Raw genomic sequence first — 20,851 nt, 5'->3', positions numbered from 1 at the left:
CTCTAAACTGGGGTGTTTGGCTGCCAGCTCGCCTATTTGAATTCCATGATCCCAACAAATGAATAATTAAGAAATGCAACAACTATTACACTGCAAGATGGACAAGACTGTTGTCACTGAAAGAATGGTTAAACCGTCAAACAAGACTAACATGTTAGTCAAAAATTAAATACAGACAGCGGCGATAAACATAATAAACTTGCGCATTTTAGCTTGACGTAGCACTGATATGAAACGTCAAGTTACATAAAATGCACAAGTTTATTATGTTTATCACCGCTGCTTGTACTTTATTTCTGATCAAGCTACGATGGCTCAAGAACAAAAGTCTTTATGTTAGTACAAAACCTACCAATAATGTTAACGTTATTCAAAATATATATAGTAAAAAATGAATAATGAAAGGCCTACGCCTTGGTACGTCCTGGTACAGCTTTGTGACTAATGCGGGTTTTGAAGCCTTCTAATTTACTCGGGGACGGGAGAAACTCGAAAAAGGGCGGGAGGCGGGAGGCAAAGGTACGGGAGGCGGGAGGTTCTGACCCCCCTGTCCCCCCCCAGCAAAAACAACCGGTGGCGTCGTATCCGACTGCAGGTTCAGCTTCGATTTCTTCACAGGTCGTTTTCGGCTAGCAAATTCCACAATTGTATTTTCGATATAAAGTGCTGCTCCTATTGAACACGAGATAAAGGAAAAGAACGACAAAGCGCCGGCTGTTTCGTCGACTGCAGTTTACACTTTTTACGGAATGCGATACTTTACAGTTTTTCGCTTTCAGTGATCTTTAGCTTGTCCTCGAGAGGTAGTTAGATTCCCTGTAACCTTATCCGCCACTTGTATCTTGCTTTTGTCTTTCACGGAATTAAACATGTTTACTTTCCTTTCAAATGTTTTACCTTTTCCCCAAACAAACGCTTTCGACCTGAAGCGAAATGTGACGTGGAGATTTTGGAAGCCAACTGACAAACTTTGACGTGATTGACATATGGCAGAATGGCAGATCCTGCCGAGATTCCCGCATGTTGCGAAAAATATTTGAAGGATAATAAACACAATAGCCTCCATTTGACTTTAAAAATATGTTCAGATATTTGTCCTTGGACATTATTTGCTCCTCGAAGCTCACAGTTTTCCTCGAGCTTCGCTCTCGGAAAACTGTTCGCTTCTCGGAACAGATAATGTCCGCGGACAAATATCTGAGCATATTTTCGCGCCAAATGGAGGCTATTGTTTATATATCCTCATATCCAACGCGCGCTCGTGGAATAATTGTTAGTTGAGTACATTAGTAATGAAGAAAAAGAGTGGTCGAAACATAAACCCTGCTTTAAAATCTGGGGCCCACACAGGCACACACAAGAGTGAAAACCGGACGTTCAGTAGTTGTAATGTGCTGTTGGAATGGCTGAAATGCTTCTGAATATTTTAGAAACGCTTACAAAATGATACGAAAAAGCGGATCCCTCGGGAAGGGATGCTGCCCGGTTAAGTGTATCTGATGGAGACCTGGCACTAAGATGTAGTTGGATCCAAGATGGCGGAAGGCAGGTATTCGTATCCATACGGGCCAAGTCCCACGGAAGAAAGCCTGAAATTGAAGGTATCAGTCAATCCTTTACATTCCAAAGTATTGCTTTTTGAATATTTGAATCTTAAATAGTCTTTCTGCGCTATATTCATGGCTAGATGAACCCGATTTGTTCTTTGTTTTCGTAGGAAAAGTATGCCGCTGAATACAAGGCCACTGGAAAGTGGAAGCCCCCAGAACAATGTAGCAGTCTTATCGTAAGTAAAACTTGGAGGCCGTTCTATTAAACTGCCCTTTTTAGTGTCAAATATAGCTCAGTAAGTCAGTGTTATTTTTTAGGCCAGGAAGATAGAATGTCACTCGTAGTTTTCTTAAAATATTGGCGTGATATCCACGAACCTGTTATGTTGCCTTTGTATTTTTTGCACTGTATTGATCATCATCATCGTTGCTTGCCATAAAAGACATAATTCAAAGACAAAAGTAACAATGAAGATATGGCGAGGAACCGTAATAAAACATCGGGCTTCTATAAAGAGGTCACCTCGAAAACGGAATAAATACAAAATAGTGCTTAGCCTGAATCCCGGGGTATACAATCGATGGAAACCGGCGATCGGAAATTCAATCGATCAATCGATATCAATCAATAAATTAGTTAATTAATATCGATTGGTATCGGCCAATCGATAACCACACAAAACCGTTCATCGATTGCTATCGATTGGCTCAGCAACCTTGAGCAGATGTCATGCACGCTACCTATCCGACCAACCGCCATTTTTAGGAAGCCCTGGGGACGAAATTGGTAAAACAAATTCCAACCCAGTCTTCTCAACGCAAAGAATATACCAAACCCCAAAACTAAAATGGCCCATCACTTACTACTATGATGAAAAAAAGGAACGTCTTTTTTATCTTTTGCTACATTTTTATTTCTTTTAGACACAATTGGCGCCTTCATAGATTTTTTAGTTTGTATGTATGTGATCTTTGTTTTAACCACCATTAGGTTCGTTATTATAAGGGTAGGTATTGCTGCTTTATTCATTATTTTGCAATAACTCATGCTGCTGTTGTTGGCAATTTCATTGTTTGCAAAAGTACAACTTCTGTTACCACAATTTTGCTGTGAAGGTATGATGCAACCACTTTCTGTTTTTTGAAGTCTATAGATTGGCTCAATGGAACAAACTTTTAATTTGTCAAAAAAAAATGGATTCCTGTGGACGGGGCATTAATGTTAAAGAGAAAGAAGAGAGTATTGTTCTCCTGTTAACATTAAAATGAAATGTGTTTATAATTACTGCGTACAAAGTTGTGTTTTTTATGCGTCGATTCCGGTTCCTTCAATCTGCAACCAATCGATACCAATTTATCTATCAATTGGTCATCGATTATCAATATCAATCGATTAATTGATATCAATTGATATCGATTGATATCGATTGTCATCGATTATCGATTCCATCGATTGGATACCCCGGGCTGAATTGGAGAGAGAGTATAGTGCTGCGTTTGGGTTAGGGGGAGGAGACGGCTGACATTTCAGACTATGCTGTGTTTGTGCTGCATGGAAAATTCAGAATTCTTTCAATGAAAACTGGTGCATTCAGTTCTTGAAGGAAGGAAGGCTAGATGAACCAGTGATATGTGTTGGAAGAGAATACCTAGGGGACCTAGATGAAGAATTTTAATGACAGGAATGTGGTTGATAACTAGTCTTGCTGTTGTAGTGTCATAACTATGTACTTAACTACTACAGGTGTAGGTACCAACAAATTGAGAAACGGCTGAGGCAATCGTCATATGAGCTTGTATATGAGCTTGTGTTGTTTTGTTTAACAGAAAGATCCAGCAATTGAGAGATATGGTTGGATTAGAGAGAATCCAGACATGTACTTCAAGTGGAAGCCAAGAAGTGTGCGTAATGCAGTGATATTCTGTCTGGTGATACCGGGGGCTCTTTTGTTCTTTGCAAAGAAAATGGAGGTAGGCTTAGGCCTTTTGTGTCAATACTTCTCTTTATTCCAAGCAAACAGAGGTTAAAATGCAGTTGCCATGGGTATAAAGTACTGGTCACTAAAGGATTAAAATAATATTATTGTTCCACATCTTGCCCTAAATGTTATTCATTTTATCACAGAGCAGGTTGAGCAGTAGGTAGTTTTCTTTTGTTCAGTAGCCATAGCTCACATTTTTATGACTTTTTGAAGTTCACTGCATCATAAAATTCCAAAAATAAGCCTCCATTAATTTAACCCTCCCTGTAAAATCTCTGAGATCTCAAAATCCTTCAGATGAAAGATCCTCCCAAGTACTGTATAAATACATGGACTGTTAGCTTTTGTTTTACAATTTTCACCTTTAAGGTCAGTGCCTGTAGAGATGTTCTGATACAAAAGTATTTTTGCACAGTTTATACTTATGTGGGAAAAGTAGTTCTTTAATAGCATTCGCTGTTGGAATCCAAAGAGAAAATTGGGGGTAGTCATACATTTTTGAACAGGAAGTTTCAGTATAAAAGGGGCCTGGCCAGCCCATTCTCACCTTCAGTTGTCAATCAACCATCAGACCATAAACAACTGACAAACAACAAGTGCTTTTTTCTTTGGCTTTTACCGATAAAATTGGCTTAGTTTACAGAATAACCCTTATTTAACTAATTAGAACTTGATATCTTATATTGCTGTGGTGATACAGAAAAACCGGCATATAAGAACCTAGTGATATATTTAAGAACCTACAGGCTGAAATTTGGCATTTAAATACCCCAAAATATAAGAATCTGTTCAGCCTGGCAAAGAAAAATAGGTTCTTATACAAAAACAATCACTCCAATTTTTGATGGTCAAAATTCTGGATTTTAATTGTATGAGAAACTTCTGACAAAAATTTATTGTGTATAATTATGTTTTCGTTGATTTACATTTGTTTGGATTTTCACTAGATTTCAGTTAGTGCTAAACCATTTTGTATTTAGTAGTACAATATTTCAATCTGCCAATGGTTACACTCTGACAACCTCTGTAAAATAAGAACCTATTAAGAACCTAATCAACCTGAATTGTGAAAAACTACATTACCCTAAAATATAAGAACCTGTTCAGCCTCGCCTCGAAAATTCTAGGTTCTTATATGCGGGGGTTTACTGTAATCTAGTGGGTTTTCATATAATTTTTTTGGGGAAGTCTATCTTGTCTAAAGGATAACCTGGAATATAGCTTTTCGTAAGTGCAGTACATCATGATAATGTTAATTTGCAACCTCCTGAACAAACCTCTGTAGGGCTGTTTGCCTATTTGTGAATAATATGTTGTGTGGTGTATATTCTTAAATGCTTCTTTTTTGTCTCATTTTTTTCCCACAGCAACGGAAGGATATCCAACAAGGCAAGCCTCCACGGCCACTGTTTTAAGATCCACTTGTTTTGTTCCCTTCATTTCCTTTTCTTTCTGAGTCTTGTTAATTGGAGTGTTGTTAAGATTATTTTGGTGTAAATAAAGGTTAAAAATGTACCCTCTGTTAGTGACAGTTCCTACCTTAAAGGCATTGCAGAGTGACTGAAGTAAGGGTAACAGCTGTACTGTATTGTAGGCTGCCTTGAATCTACATCCACTATAGAAATAGTTTTGCTATTCACAACATTGATAGGCCATTTCCGAGTTGCTTTGAACCTCATTGTCAAAGCGAGGCTAAGTGCAAAGTCTTTATTATTAAAAATAGTTTTTATTTAAATGCAAACAAAACTAATTTTTATATGAAAAGATTTGCACTTAGCCTCGCTTTCATAATGAGGTTCATAGCAACTCGGAAATGGCCTATTTACTTTGAAAGCACAGTTAAATTGGTTGTTTAGTGTTTTGAAAATTTTGTGAGTACTACTAGCTCAATGTCCTGCAAGCAGAGGTACTTGATCGCATCCACAACTTGCTTGTGTTAACCATTTGTCTGTCCTGTGTGATCAGAGGCCCTCATCAGTCACTTCAAGGCCATTAAGGCTATGACAATGAGGCTTGAAGTGGTTGGAGGGCATAAAGCATGCACAAAACTGTTTCCTATGAGGTCCATAAAGTGCACTGATGACATATCATGGGAGAATTATGTTATTTGTTCTTCACAACCGCTGGGATCCACCATTTGTGATTTCTCGCCATCTCCAAACTGAAAAATTCCGTCCAAATTGGTTCAGAAATTTTCAAAGAATCAAGATGGTGTGAGATGTGTAAAAGTTAGGAGAATAACAAGCAGTGTAAAAAGGTAAAAAGAAAAAATCTAAATGTGGAAAACTCGGGATGTTAAAATCGTCTTACAATGGCAACACCAAGTCACGTGACAAATTAGTTATTATAAATATCAAAATGCTGCCAGATAAACTTTAGGAAAAGTCACCAAGTTTTGTGGTGTATGCATTCATATTTAAAATTTTATCTTTGTTCAGAGACAGCGTGGGCATTTCCCCGCCCCCCCCCCCCCTCCCTCCACCCGAGGCTGAATAGGGTTAAAACACTTACATGGACATTCGACTTCTCGAATGAACCTCGTAAAAACGTATAAACAGCTTGTATGTGGACAACAAGCCTAAGTTGTTCTGCGAGCTTTTATGATGACCTGAAATTGTAATGTGTGCGCTAGAATCGCGTATTTTGAGCATCACGGTAACCGTTGCGTAATAGCGAAATTATAACGTTTTGTACAGAAGAAAAATTTTCACTATTTTTTTTGTGTGATAAAATTGATATCGGGTCCCAGTGGTTCAAAGAGTGGATAAAATGTATGGGTTGGAGTCAGGAGCCCATTAAGGGCTCCTGTTGGAGTACATTTTATCTGCTGGATAGCGATTTATCCAGCTCTTTGAACAACCGAGTCCTGTGACATCTGGTACGACGTTTCCTCCCGTTATCCCGAGATTGGACGCCAGCATATCGAAGTCGCCTATAGACATCATCAATCTTTAGCACTCCCGGGGTAGCATAGGGTCACACGATTCCTTTGCTAATGTTTAGCTAATCAGGTTTTGGCTCTGTCCCACGAGCAGTCCACTACTTTCAGCATTTCTCCCTGAGGTTAGTAGCTGACATCCTCGTCCTTACCAGCGTGTATGAATGTTTCTCCTGTAGATGTTATGACAGGCTCGTTAAACTGTGTTCCGGTAGGAACAGCTATTCTTTACGTCCTCAGTTCGCTTATTTGCGAATTTACTTGCTGGCAACAGTTCTCACATTCCAACAACCAATCCTCGTCCTACACTTCAGTTAGAACAAGTCTATCGACCTTTGGATGCCTTTCGGTGAGCCCAATGGCTTCATTCTTGTCCGCAAGGGACAACTTAACCTGTCCCATTCTGATTATTGTCTGCTTTACTGGTTTCGGTTCAGTGTAGTACTACTTTTTTAGAGATAAGATTGTTAGCCTTACGCTCAACCCCCAACCTGGAAGACAAGAGGACCTCTCTGTCTGGGCTCAAACCTTCTGCCTGTCCAGCATGGGGGGCTCTGGCTGGAGTTGAAACTCATGCCCGCATATCTCTAGGGGTCATGATCTCACAGAGACACGCAAGCTTCCCCACCACCACACTGGGTGGTGATCCTATGGAGGTGGTCCCACTAAGTTATCTGGTGCTTTTCCAACTGAGTTAACCGAGAGGCGGTTAACTGACTGAACTCCATATCCATTGCATGCCTTTTTGCGTCTTGAGTCGTTTTTGGGTAGCCTAAGCTATTAAAGTAAACGGGCATCGTTACCCGCTGCAATGACTGGACCCATTCAGTCTAAAATAGCCATGCGAAGGAGTTCAGGAGGGCAATGTTATTTAAAAAATCATTCATATTTTTTCTCTCAAGTGTGAAACTTTTTTCTGCTGTACAATTTGTCCAATTTTGCGCAAAGAACTTACTGCTTAGGGCTTGGGTATCCTGTGCCCATTTTGCCATTGGCCGAGGTACAACAAGATGCTGGGGCGAGTAGTACCCAACTGTCTTTGCGGAAGGGAAAAGCTTGTTGCCATGATAGAGAAACATGGCTGACGGTCAAAGTTTGTGGAAATCACCGCTTATAACTCTTCAGTGGAATTAAATCAAGGATTGACTAACATATATATCATAGAGGGATTCTCTTGGCATGCTTTCGTTGGATTTTGTGAGGATGTAGCATGTTAAAGGGCGCTTATTCGTATCCTTTATGAGTCGACCGTTTCCATGGTGAAGATCGTAACATGTCGATTTACTTTCGTAGGCTTATTTCTGAGTGTTCAGCTTGAGGTTTGTTGATTTTCGTTCCATCTTAAATTTATTTTTTTATCGATATGTAGAAATTTATGATGGATAATTTGTCTTTCTACTTGTGAAGTTGATCTCTTAAAGAGAGTTGTATTCGGATTTAAGGCTTGCTAGAAAAAAAAGGCACAAGTGACGATTTGACTTTAGTATGGTCCTGCTTTCTCCAAATGTGCTTAAATTTGGCACACAGGCTGGTTATCATATATAAGAAGTCTAGGTCTGTATTTGTTTGTGATCTGAAGGCTTGAATTTAACTAGTTAACTGGTGGCAATTTGCTAACAATTCAAGAAACTTGGGAAATTGCTAATATATATTATTTTGGTTGTTTCCTTTTGTTTGGCTTTGAACGGAGGAGAAAAGAAATGATCATGATTCTTTGTGCTAAAGTTATAAGCAAATTCGTTAGATTCAAACCTTTGGATCCCAAAATAAATACAGAACTATAAATACATGTATGAGTGTTTTATTTCTGAAGTGATGACTTAAGTCCGTGTTTAGCTTGTGTATTTGGGGAAATCTGAATTTGAAGGCTGAATCATTGAACCAGACAACTTAAAGCAGTTATAGATCAGGGACATCCAATGGTCCTTTTCAGTGAATGTATGTTCAGAAGGTCTCAATCACCTCAGAAGTTCGGATTCAAAATTTGAAAAGAAATACTAGCATTTTCTTTGGTGTTTTTTCACCCTAAACTTGAGTAATATGGGAAAGTTAATTTGTTTTGTTTTTCGAAGGGACAGAAATGTTGTTAGGATGGGGCTTTTAAGCCAGATGTTCAGGAGAACCAAGGTAAGTGTTTAGGGCACTGAAGGGGCGAGCTTCCAGGGATGTCTGTGGGCATGCTCCTTCACAAAATCTTGAAATGTGAAATTGCTTTAAAGTCTGACAACATTATTTGTACTCGCTACTATATTTGGAGGCGTGGTGGTGTAGAAGTTAGCGCGTTGGACTTTCGATCGGACGGTTGGAGGGTCCGAGGGTCGTTGGTTTGAGGCCTGATTGGTCTCTTCATTGCTGTGTTGTTTCCTTAGACAAGAAACTTTGCTCCACTATGTCTCTCTTCACCCAGGTGTTTAAATGGGCCCGGCGACATACTGCTGGCGGTAACCCTGTGATGGACTAGCATCCCATCCAGGGGGGAGTAACAATACTCCTAGTTGCTTCATGCTACAGAAACCGGGCTAAGCTTCGGCTGTGAGGGCCACTTAGGCTCTTGTGCGACTTTACCTTTACCTTACTATATTTGTAAAGCGCACTGAGAATAAGTAGCTGTGCTCTAGAAGAACCTTAGTATTATTATTAGTAGTATATACCGCACAAATGAATAGTACATCTACTTTTTGCGCGCGCTGATTGGCTAGCTCGGAGGTGATTAGCCAAGTACTATTCACCTCCTAGTAACCGAAGAGAAACAAGATGGCTTCCCGTTTCGTCACGGTCACAAAAGAGGAGTTTAGTTACTAGATAAACGAGGTGGCTGTTGCAAAAAATACAAAATTGGTAACAAAGTTTAGTTTGACGGTATTAAATGGTAAGTTATTTAACCTTTCCAACCTCATATTCTAAGGCGAAAAATGAAACTGCAATGCCTTGTTTACGAAAACTGCTGAGCATTATAATTACAATGTAGACAATAAAACATCTAATGTTTTGGAGCATGGTTTCAAAATCAAGACGAATTTCACACAACAATTAAAGAAATGACACCTTAGCAACTAAACAAGTGTCTCAAAAAGTTTTAATTGTTCGCGAGAAAGCAAGACGGAACTTTCTACAACAAGAAATCGCTTACCGCGGGGCGCGCAAGATTTTAAAATTTCCCACCATTTGTTGGTATACTGTCAAAAATAAAGGAATTTTGGTCCACTAGTTATTCAGCTTGTGTGGTATATACTAAAACAATTATTCACCTCAGTGTCGGTGAAAGTGGTGGATAGTTATATCCACCACTATTCTCCTCCACTTCGGTGAATAAATGTTAACTATTATTACTACACTGTAGCCACTGCCATTGTGATACTTGCACCAATTATCGCACTTCGATCCTGCTCACTTGGTTGGTTTGGCCCAGGAGTTGGGTGGTTTGGCCCAGTTTAACAACTGCATCAAGCTGATTGGACGAAGGGTGCCTGGGAAGTCCAGTGGCCCCCACTGTGACCGGCCGGGCCCTAGACAGTAACAATTGCTCCCATGGCTGGCAATCCCCCCAACCCAGCCATGAGCCCCAATGCATAGTTATCTGGACACCCGTCACACTACATTAGCAGTGGAAGACAGAAAAAGGGGAGGGGGGAGGGGCAGAAAAACCAAGACAAATCAACCAGAACATGCACAGAAAGTCTGCTACTCTCTGCCACGCTTGAACACGCTACCACAATGTGGTGCTCCGTGCATGCACTAACTACAAGGAGCCGCTGACTGCTCGATGAATGTCAGTTTTTCTTTGTTGTTAGCATAGTTAAATTGCATTTAACTGCATTAAAAATAGGTGGAAGGCCTGCACAACTCCTGCTTTTATTAAATTCTCTGAGCTGTGTTTAGCTATAATTTAACAATTAGAAAGCCAACCTGCTGAACAGGAATAGAGCGATAAGCTGGACATCATTTGTTTATTGCACTCTTTCTCACTCTGTGCTGTTTCGAAAACTGAGTGTTACATGTACTTCATTGAGATAGAAACATATTCATTTGGCAAATAAATTTATTGACACAACTTTCTTGACAAAATCTTCTGACTTGCTCTTAAACACAGAAATTGTTATGCCGAGTCTATCAGATTACTGTACTGCAATTAAATGTCATGAAAGACAATAAAATTCTGGGCGATGAGTCTTTAGGTAACTACTCTGTATAACCATGACTGAAATTATATGATTTTTATATTGAATTTTATGTAAATTCATTCATGTAATGTTACTGAGTTGAGTTATGACAAGTGATTCTTACCTCTAAAAAATGGTTGGTGACAAGCAAAACATTAATAGGTGATTTTCTTGGAAAACTCTGACTCCAGTTGTTATAGTAAAAATGATGCCGTTGTGAAAATCTCTCTGATTGATATTAAATGACATAGCATTGACATTGTTTTCACTTGGTGTAATTACTAGATGCGTTAGGTAAACCTACAACTTGTCATTGGATAAACTAAAGAAAATTACTTGTGTACATCTCTCGTTTTCTTTATGTATACCCAGTCATTCAAAACATTAAATAGAAAGTTATCGGTTATATTGTTGAAGTTTCTTTGATGCTGCAAACCTGTGAGGCTTTTGTGTATTTCCTTGAAACCTTGATTTATAGTTGTTATATAGACATCTAAGAAAGAGGTAAGGCCCTTTCATAACAAAAATTTTTAAAATGCTTAATCGTTGCTTATAAAGAGAATTTAAAAAAGAAAAAAATTATTATGCACACATACACAACCTGTTTGCGCTAGATGCATGCTTGACTGTTTCAAAGTGAATAATTATGCAAATGAGTTTCATGTTTATCAAATATTGATAAATTTATATAGTACAATGTAGGTTCCCTTTTTAAAATATTAGCAACTGTTAAATTTTCATAGTTCAACTCTCTACATTAAACAAACTTGACTTTCTTGTACACTGTATTCTGAACTTCTCTTGCCTTTAATTGTTAGGCAACAGACATGCTGTATTATTGGTCAGTATTATCAATTTTTTTCAAGCTGTCAAGCTTTATTTGCACTGAACTTAATGCATGAATCACATTGAATGTCAAAAAGTCTGATAACAACTTTCTTGACCTGTGAATGAGTGGCTTAAATCTTTAACTTTTGTTTTGAACTATTCACTAACCACTGACAATTTCGCTGTCTAATCATTGTGTATATAATTTGGGTTGCGATAGTTTGATTTATGGTAGCAATTTGTTGTGTTGGAAGCAGTAATTTTACAGTTTAAGATGTTTACATTGTTTCCCAAAACAGGTGTTTTTTTTCTTTGAAATACAGAGTTAAAGACTGTGATATGTTTCTCTTTTCATAGTCCCAGCAAAAGACTACATTAATGTCAAATAATTTTATTTAGTTGAGTTTATTTGATTAGAAATATTTTTTGGTTGAAATTGTAAAATGGTTGTACATCACCTTCATCTGTCAGAATAATTTAAAAGTGTAGCAAATTTCTGGATCTTTATTACTATTTTTTGTTCTGTATTGGTTTTTGGAGTCACTGAGTCTATAAGACCTGTAGGACAGGTGCGTTGAGGTTTTGATCTGTGGTTTGGTGGCTTAATGTTGTTCTGTTAAGACCCGAACCTACTTCACAATTCTTGTTTGCTAAAATGCATGACTGCATGTGGCACTCTGTGTTATTTTTTTTATTACATTCCTTGACAACTGTGCAGTGAAAAGTTCAAGACCATCCAACAAGAGCGACTTGATCAGCTTAAAGAAGATAAAAAGGATTCTGTAAAGGCAAGAAGTGACAGGGCTAAGGAGTTATCAAAAGAGACAAATCGCAGAAGAAAGTAAGAACAAATATTGCATGATTTGTTGAAGTACGTACATGTAAGCTGTTCAGGAGTAAACATTAATTTTAAAGTTGGGGTGTTGTGAATATTTGAAGTTAACTAAACATGTGAATTATATTTGATCTGCAAATGAACTATTAAATGTCCTTGAAGTGAAATTAGCACCTTTAACAGTTCTGCCCCATGTGAGGATTAATAGTTCACCGTGGTTAGCTTTTCGCCATCATCATAATGTTTCACCTTGTTTAGTTTTCAGTTTGTAATTCTGGAAATACAGCTTCAGTTGGTAAATGTAATTCAGGAATTAGGCTTACTACAGTTGTATTACTTAAGCCTGGTTTACACGTATGATGCCAGCATAAGCATAAGCACAAGCATAAGCACAAGAAACCTACGTGTAAACCGGTGTGATGCAAGCATAAGCGCCTTGTGTTTGCACTTGTGTTTATGCTTGCATTGTTCTGGTTTACACGTATGAGGCAACGACGCAAGCATTAAAGCACAAGCACAAGAGAATGGAATGATTTCCATTCCCTTGTGCTTTTGTTTGCATCATACATGTAAACCGGGACGATACAAGCATAAACACAAGCGCAAGCATAGGAAAATGAAAAACAGTGACAAATTGTCAGCGTACATTCTAGTTAATCATGCGTTGCTATTTTCCGCCATGTTGGAATCAAATCTTGCCCCGAAAGGCAGCCCGACCACGCGATTGCGCCAAATTTTTATGCTTCAACACTTGTGTATGCCACCTTATGCTTATACTTATCACACGTGTAAACATCCTTGTGTTTGTGCTTTGCTTATGGTTGTGTCATACGTGTAAACCAGGCTTTGCATTCTGCTAGATAATGTTTTTCACAATGTTTTGATGCAGTATGGACTCCTACCTTTTGATGGTCATGAGTCATTTGGTTACAAAATCTGGTGCACTTGTCAATTTTGTTCTCTCTAATTTGTTGTTGTCATTGGGGAAATATGTATTTAATATAAAATGTTGCTGAAATTGGTTGATTTTAAGAGTGAAGTTACAGTGTAACAGTTTTGGTTACTGATTCACCATATTTACTGTATTTTTCAGTATTTTCAGAATACGTGTATGCTCATGAATGTGTTGTATTGAAAAGTATTATATTTGTAAGTTGTGCAGGACTGCGTTCCAATTGTGTATCTTAACACCTTTGCATGTACTCTCCACCTTATAAAAACAATGTTCAAATACCACAGAGCTTGACCTGGTATGATGGATAATTTCCTAGATCTGACTTACACTGTATGCTTCACGGAACAAAAGCTTTTAGCAAAATGAATACTCATTATTTTTTTTCTAGTCCAGAGGCTGTACACATACTAGCCTGTGAGGACATACAGTGTCATGACTTTTCCAGCATGTTTCACTTTCCAAGTTAAATGCTATCAATCAGTAATTTTAGCTGGTACAGGTAGGCAACAAAAAAAGGTTTGACATGTAACCTCAAGGCGCTCTAACTCTGGGCAATTTTTCTGGCAATTTGTCTTGCAATTTTGTCGCAACACAAGTTGCATGAATCGTTGCCTAGTGTAACATGCCCTGAAACAAACTTGTCTCGCAATTTTTTGTTGTTGTTGCAATTGTTGCGAGAAGTAGAAGTCGGTTCAACTTTGTGCAATGGTGACTGCAACAAAAACATTGCGAGGCATGTTCATTTCAGGGCATGTTACACTAGGCGATGATCCGTGCAACTTGTGTCACAATGGCACAACGAAATTGCAAGACAAGTTGCAAGAAAATTTGCCTAGTGTAACAGCGCCTTCAGGTTAACAGACATTTTTTCTTGGTGGATGAAACAAAAGTCAGAAAAGGATATGTGCATAGGCTATGCACATATATGTTCATGAACAACAATTTTTGTTGAATACCAAATATTTATCATCACTTTAGAGCCCTTGAAGAAAGAAAAAAAGAGCAGCAAGAGAATGAAGAGAAGACAAGAGAAGAGGTATTAGCCAAGAGAAAACAAGAACAGCAAGAAGCGACTCAACGATTCCAGAAGGACACTTTGCAGAGGAAGCAGCTAATACAACAAGAGGATGTTGATCAAACTGATAAAGGTACAGTTTCAGTGTGAATTCAGTATTAATAATATGTATATTCTAGAACCCCATTGCCTGGAGCAAGGCCAGTTCATGTGTTTGGTTTTATCAACTGAGGCAGGCAGGCAGTCAGTCAGTCGGTCAATCAATCAGTCAATCAGGCAGGCTCGCAGTCAGTCAGTCAGTCCAAATCAAATGAACAATATTAAGCAGTAGTTTCCTGTTGAACTGTTGTACTGTACAAGATGATTCTGCCTTGTAAGTCCATGGGTGAAAATAATCCCAAAGAGGAGCCACTCAAACAGGAGATATTGAGTTTACTTTACAGACAGTTGTAACTTGTTCTGTTTCAGAGCCAATTCCAGTTCGTGATGGTCGTTATGTAGTGAGAGGTCACGTGGTAGAAGTCAAGGATGGAAAACAAGTGCTGCATACTGCTGTGCAGCCAGCACAACTAACATCACAACAACAGGCTGGAGTCGAGACTTGGAGAAATGAAATGCCAGCAAATTACAGACACAACGGTTGTACAAACAGTGGATTTTTGTATGCGATGAATGATTTCAGACTAAATGAAGGAAAGCTGTATTCCACACAGCCAGCTTATGATCCATATGATACATCGGTAGTCCGTGGAAGGCATGGGGACTATGAAATGGGTGGGAAAATGGGTGAAATAACAGAAAATGGACCTGTCACTAATGTATTAACAATGGCTGAGCAAGAAAAGCTGCGAGCTGATGCTATCGCAAAAAGTGGACCAAAGCTCGCATTCATTAAAGATGAGTTTCAAAAGGACCCTCCTGAAGGTGCCTTGCCATGTATCATGGGGAGGGAATCGCCAGGGGGGAGTGTCACAAGCTTAGATAGCCTGGATGAGCTTCCTGCCAAAGGACAAGATTTAGGCACGTTTTCCAGGTCAGGGATAATGGCCAAAGGTGATAGACCTGTTCCAAAGTCTGCTGGTAAGAGAAGAGTCACGTTTTCTGACAGTATCGAGTTCGATGATGGCGTGACTGGGCAACTTGTCACAGAGGAGAAGCAAAGTACGAAGGCATACATCATGCTGTATGCTCGGAATACAAACAGCTATTATAACATGCCGCCAGCAAGTTCTGTTTCCACATCAGGGCAGTCAGGAGCGAACCATAAGGGAAACAAATCTGCAGGGCTGACATCAGTGGCCCAAACAGGGACCGAGCAGGCTAGCACTAGCACGGGGTACAGTGCAGCGAAGACCTTTGGAAAGGAGCCATCTGTTGTCACTGTTGTTCACTGTGATCAGCCAAAACCCAAGCCTGTTGCTATTGATAATAATCATCCAACCAAATACGAGGAGAAAATGCAGCCTTCCTCAAGGCAAGAGAATCGTAGTAAGCAGTTCTCTTCAAGGCAGGATAATCCTAGTAAGGTCATAGACGAACTTAAAGATGAGACTGACGTTGTCAATGACCAGGAGCTTAATGACAGTTTAGAGGTTATAAGAGACAGCCTGGACGAAAAAGGTAATCATGGAGACAGTGATTCAATGGAACAACGAAATAATGAGGAGTGCAAAGACAGCAGTGCGTTAACTTGGACTGTTGGTTCATCAGAACTGAAAGATTCTTTAGAAAGGTATGTTCAGAGCACCGCAGAAAGTACTGCAGAAGAGCTTATTGATCTGACTTCAACCAGTGGTGGTCATTTTGGAGACAGGGATAGGGGACTTGTTTGTGAACTCCAAGAAGAAAGTGACCAGGGCTCTGTGTCAAAAGCCCTTGGAGAGAGTGAGCCTGTTTATACAACGCCAGGATTCATGAACATGACAAATCCTTATGCTGTTACAACTGCCTATCAGTATTATCAGCCATCGGACACGAGTGCCACTCCTGCGGTAGTCACTTCTCCGCATTTTTACCACCGTAATGGAAACATACACAGTGGTTTGCAGTACCCTGCTCAAGGAACATTCCATCAGAATTTCCCTTATCCTTTCTACACCAGCGCTGGGACTAAGTTGATGGGAATGAGTCCTACAAAGCAAGAACAACAAGAGGCCGAAATCTCGTCTGTTCCGTCCGTGTCACATTTTGCCGTAACAAATTATCGTCCTGAAGGTCGAGAAGTTGTGCCGTCCAATGAGCCACCAAGAACTCCAGTACAAGAAACAGTGTCATCGCATTCTGCTGGTCGTACATTACAAAGAGATGGTGCAGAAAGCGCTGAACCACAAGAAAGTGGAAGACTGCATGATGGAGCCAAGAGCGAGACGAGTAAGGCCACGTCATCGCGACAAAAGCAGTCCTCTTCGCCTTCATCAACGGTATCCACCACTTCATCAAGCGGTCGATCCACAAGATCTTTCATCCCAAGACCTCCGGCTGCTAAGAAAAGTGGCAGAGGTCGTGTGCATCCAGGCACTTTCTATAGAAAGCAAATCACTGCTCGCCCACGTAAAGCAATCCACAACCACGCTACAACGTCAAACAGTGGGCAATCAGCGAAAAACAAAGCAGGTGCTAATGCTAGCGGGAATAACCAAACAGGACGTGCTATCACGAGGCAAAACTCAGCTTCACCACGATCAGGGAATAGCAGGAATGGAAGAGGTCTTCAGAAACGAGCTAGCAGTGATAAATCTGACAGTGCGGATCATGATGGTATTATTGAAGGCATCAAACGTAACATGGAGATGATGAACATGAGAGCTAGACACACCGCAGCCGAGGAGCAGCATCAGAGAATTTTGAATTCCTTGAGGTTAGAGTTTGGTGATGGCAAGCGGGATCATTTGACCCAGCAAGCATCTCCTGTCCATGGAAAGTCTCACCAAGAAGACGATACTGTGATGGAGAATCATGCTCCAAAGCAAGATGCTGCCAACCGTCGAGTCCATCACCCTCGGGTGGGATCAGCTGGGTCACGAGCAGGCAGACCACCTGCAGTGGGGAGTGGTAGGCTGGGGGTGGGTAATGAGGATAGTTACCAACCGGTTGGGTCTCATGGAGGGAGGCCTCCTGCAGATAACAGTACGAGGATGAATGTTGCAATCAATGAACTTGCTGGGTCACGAACAGGCAGACCTGCAGGGGGGACTGGTTGGGTGGGGGCTGGTACTGAAGATGGTTACCAATCGGTTGGACCTCTTGGAGGGAGACCTCCTGCAGGTAACAGTATGAGGGTGAATGTTGCGAACGATGACAACTATCAACCAGCTGAGTCACGAGCAGGTAGACCACCTCCTGCAGGGATGAGCAGACCGGATCCTGCTATTGACGGCAGCTACCAATCAGCTGGGTTTCACGGAGGGCGACCCGCAGGTAATGGCACGAGAATGGATCTGGTGAACAATGATAGTTATCAACTAGCTACATCACGAGGAGGCAGACCTCCTCCTGGTAACAGTGTCACAATGGATTTTATCAGTAACGACAATTACCAAGGAGGCTTTGATGGGTATCTCAGCAAAGTTAGAGCCGCGGATGGAGTCAAAGTAATTGTCCAGAAACCTCCTTATGCTCCAGGTGTAAACCAAGAGCTACTTTTTGAGGAAAGAAGGCACGAATATCCGACGTCAACTGTGGGTCATCCCACGAGTGCAGCCACGACACGACAAGAGCGGGAAGCGCCACTCCAGGCAAGGGGTGTTACTCTTCATGAAAGAGAGAACAGTGACATGAATAGGTCCATATCTCTGGACAAGACACCAACAGATGATGAAATCAACCATCTCTGGGCACACGTTCGATCGTACCTCCATGGTGGGGACACAAAGTCCGTGGGTTCGGATTCGTGCGTGAACAGAGTGAATGTACGGCGTTCTAGAACGCGTTCTAGCTCGATGCAACAAGCTTTCAGTCAGCGCAACAGTGCGCAGCAAAATGTGCGTGGCAGTCAGCTTATAAATGGGCAGCACCTCCTTGGGGCCCCTCCTCAGGGAGGTGGAAGCACACTGGGGGGACTGCGTCGGTACGGCTCTCATGAAGTACTCAGGCGAAACAGCTCTTCGGACAGTTTGTCCCTTAAACGATCGCCCTTGTTGCAACACCGTGCATCCAGAAACACACGACCCCCCCAGAAGCACGCTCATGGTCAAAATGGTAAGCCACCATTGCCGAGACAGCATGAGTATAACCCTTCACCGAGCCAGGCTGGACCTAGTGCTTCAGTGTCATCAAGAGGTAAAAAGATTTCCTTCACTGCTAGTATATCGGTTGTTGTTCAAAACTTGCTCCCATTTCTGGTGGTGCGGGGGGAGGACATCCTATGACAAAAAAAAAATAATAATAAATAAATAAAAAAAATCGCACTTGCGGACTAGCATTAGTAACAAGATTCAGTAACAATATTTCGTTATATCAGTTTTGTATTGTATTACCCTGCTGTTTTTCGATAACTGAACTCTTTGAAAGAACTGGAAAAACAAAAATTTGTGCCCAAATCCAAAGAAATGACCAGTTCACAAGGCAACTTCAGTTTTATTTAGATCGGGTGTTGTGTTCTTCCCACTGTTTCTTTAGATTTCTTCTCATAGTACACATGGTAGTACATTAAGTAGTTTCTAAATTCTTGTTGTAGTGTGGGACAATTAAAAGGTTAATCTTTGGTGATCATTTCCCTTTGTCTAATAAGCTATGCTTGATCAAGAAGTGATACTAAACGAGAAATTAGGTTTTGGTCACTGTAGGCGCTTTAGAAAGGGTTCCAGCCATTGTTAGAGAGTGCTGGTTGATAATTCGTAGTTCCTAAAAGGTCATTAGTGAGCAATTTAAAAATTTCGCAAATGTGTGTTGTCTTGTGCCGTTGCAGGCGCACAGCCTCTGTCTCCAGCGGAAATGCAAGCTGTGATGATGGCTTCTGAAAGGGAAATGCTTCACAGGCAGCAGGATAAGTTTGCTGACAAGCCTCCCCATCAACAGTACCAAGCAATGATGACTGGCAGGGCAGGTGAGTGAGGCCTGATGTTAATGATGTGCCAAACTGGTTAGGACGACTGTAGCGTGACTCAGTCTTAGTGTACTCGAATTAAAGGGGGCTATGTCACCTTTTCTACTTCTACGGGCCTTGCATAATGATCGTTTGTGCTTAGCCAACCAGGACGCTTTTTATGGGGGTTTGCTTATTGTTATCTATATATCAGTGTTGCTTTGAAAATTCGTGCGCAGGCTAATTTCGGCATGGTTCGGCTTCACTTAGTTTCAAACGTTGAATTTAACGTGAAATGGGCGTAACTGTCACCTCTTTGCGGATTTTAAGATATGTGTTTTTTTGTTTGTTTTTGGTCAAAGCTGCAATTAAATGTGCTGTTATTGTCGTTTAGGTCCCAGTGCTCTTTCATTAGAGGAGCAGAGGTTGCTGCAGTCTTTGGACCGTTTGAACGAAAGACTAAAAGGTAATGATTATAGTTAATTGAAAGTCTACCTTAGTCACTGACTTTTCTCTGCCTATATGAAAAAGACTTTTCTCTCCCCCGTCATCAAGATTAACGCGGAGAGCTAAGCAACTGTTGGAAAAGTTCCCACCTATTTCATCTCTGGTCTCATATAGTTTCAGCTTCTTCTATTCCCCAAGATCAAGTTGGGCTGGTAGTTCACAGTTTGCAGAAGTTGTTGGGCGCACGAACACACGCACCCTAAGATCAAGAGGACCGCAGTCTGATCAGTACCGGGAGAGTCGTACTCATATGCGTGGCTTGCGCGCGTGTATCCGCACTCTCTGCTTCCACTGGCCTAGGAGCTTTTGAGAGAAAGAACGCGAGTGGGTGCCTTAATTTCCGTCAGATATTTCGGGGGCTTTTGTTGGGAGGCTCTTATTTTCAGGGGCGCTTATAGTGGGAATCTTAAACGATGTAAAAGTGCTGGTGGGGAAATCTATTTCGAGACAAAGTATTTAGCGTGCTATAAAGTTCAGGGGATTTGTAATTTATTTATGCGTTGCTTATTTGATGTTAAAGTTTTGGCGTTTATCTTTAGCCCAGGAAGAAATCACCAAAGTCATTTCACAGAAACCTAGAATGACTGACGCTGGAGCCCGAAAGACACAACAGGTATGGAGACGAGTATCTCTGTTTTTTTTCCCCGAAATGAATGTTCTTTTCCTGTTTGAATGTGCGATACCTTTGGATGTAACTGACTACGTTTGTCAATTTAATTTCCCATTTTAGAGTGGTGGGACTGGTTCAGGAACAAGACCAACGCAGAACAACCCGCATGCTCCCAACAGAAACATGTTACACACGAGCTAACGAGTCGTCCAAGGAAATAAACGCAGCTGATTTCACCGCGAAGAGGTCTCGTGTAGTTGCAGCACCGTGTGGGTTAATCGTTTCGTTCTGTCCTTTAAGGGGGAGTATCATGGGGTTTTTGACCTCTTTTGGTAAAAATGGTGAAAAAAAAGACCTTCACTTAGCTACAAAATAATTCTAGAACAACGAGAGGAAGAAATCAACTCCATTCTTGAAAGGAACAACTCGTGATCTGTTCTAGTGCATT

At 40.7% G+C, this 20,851-nt stretch overlaps 2 protein-coding genes across 2 annotated transcripts; both read left to right on the top strand.

The window, feature by feature from the left end:
• The first annotated feature begins 1,451 nt into the window (after window positions 1-1,451).
• On the top strand, window positions 1,452-5,047 carry LOC146455561 (uncharacterized). Its single transcript, XM_085094002.1, has 4 exons — window positions 1,452-1,601; window positions 1,718-1,786; window positions 3,378-3,521; window positions 4,900-5,047. Exons 1-4 carry the CDS (start codon window positions 1,536-1,538, stop codon window positions 4,945-4,947), a joined length of 327 nt encoding a protein of 108 aa, XP_084950128.1. The 5' UTR covers window positions 1,452-1,535; the 3' UTR covers window positions 4,948-5,047.
• Window positions 5,048-7,524: 2,477 nt separating this feature from the next.
• On the top strand, window positions 7,525-20,742 carry LOC146455560 (uncharacterized). Its single transcript, XM_085094000.1, has 8 exons — window positions 7,525-7,700; window positions 12,177-12,299; window positions 14,227-14,396; window positions 14,732-18,541; window positions 19,170-19,307; window positions 19,681-19,752; window positions 20,333-20,406; window positions 20,524-20,742. The coding sequence occupies exons 1-8, from the start codon at window positions 7,681-7,683 to the stop codon at window positions 20,602-20,604; spliced, it is 4,488 nt and encodes a 1,495-aa protein (XP_084950126.1). The 5' UTR covers window positions 7,525-7,680; the 3' UTR covers window positions 20,605-20,742.
• Window positions 20,743-20,851: the final 109 nt, after the last annotated feature.

Source organism: Pavona decussata, unplaced genomic scaffold (genome assembly GCF_977016875.1).
Source record: "Pavona decussata unplaced genomic scaffold, jaPavDecu1.1 SCAFFOLD_272, whole genome shotgun sequence".
NCBI classification, from domain to species: Eukaryota; Metazoa; Cnidaria; class Anthozoa; order Scleractinia; family Agariciidae; genus Pavona; species Pavona decussata.
This window is presented reverse-complemented; position numbering and strand designations above follow the sequence as displayed.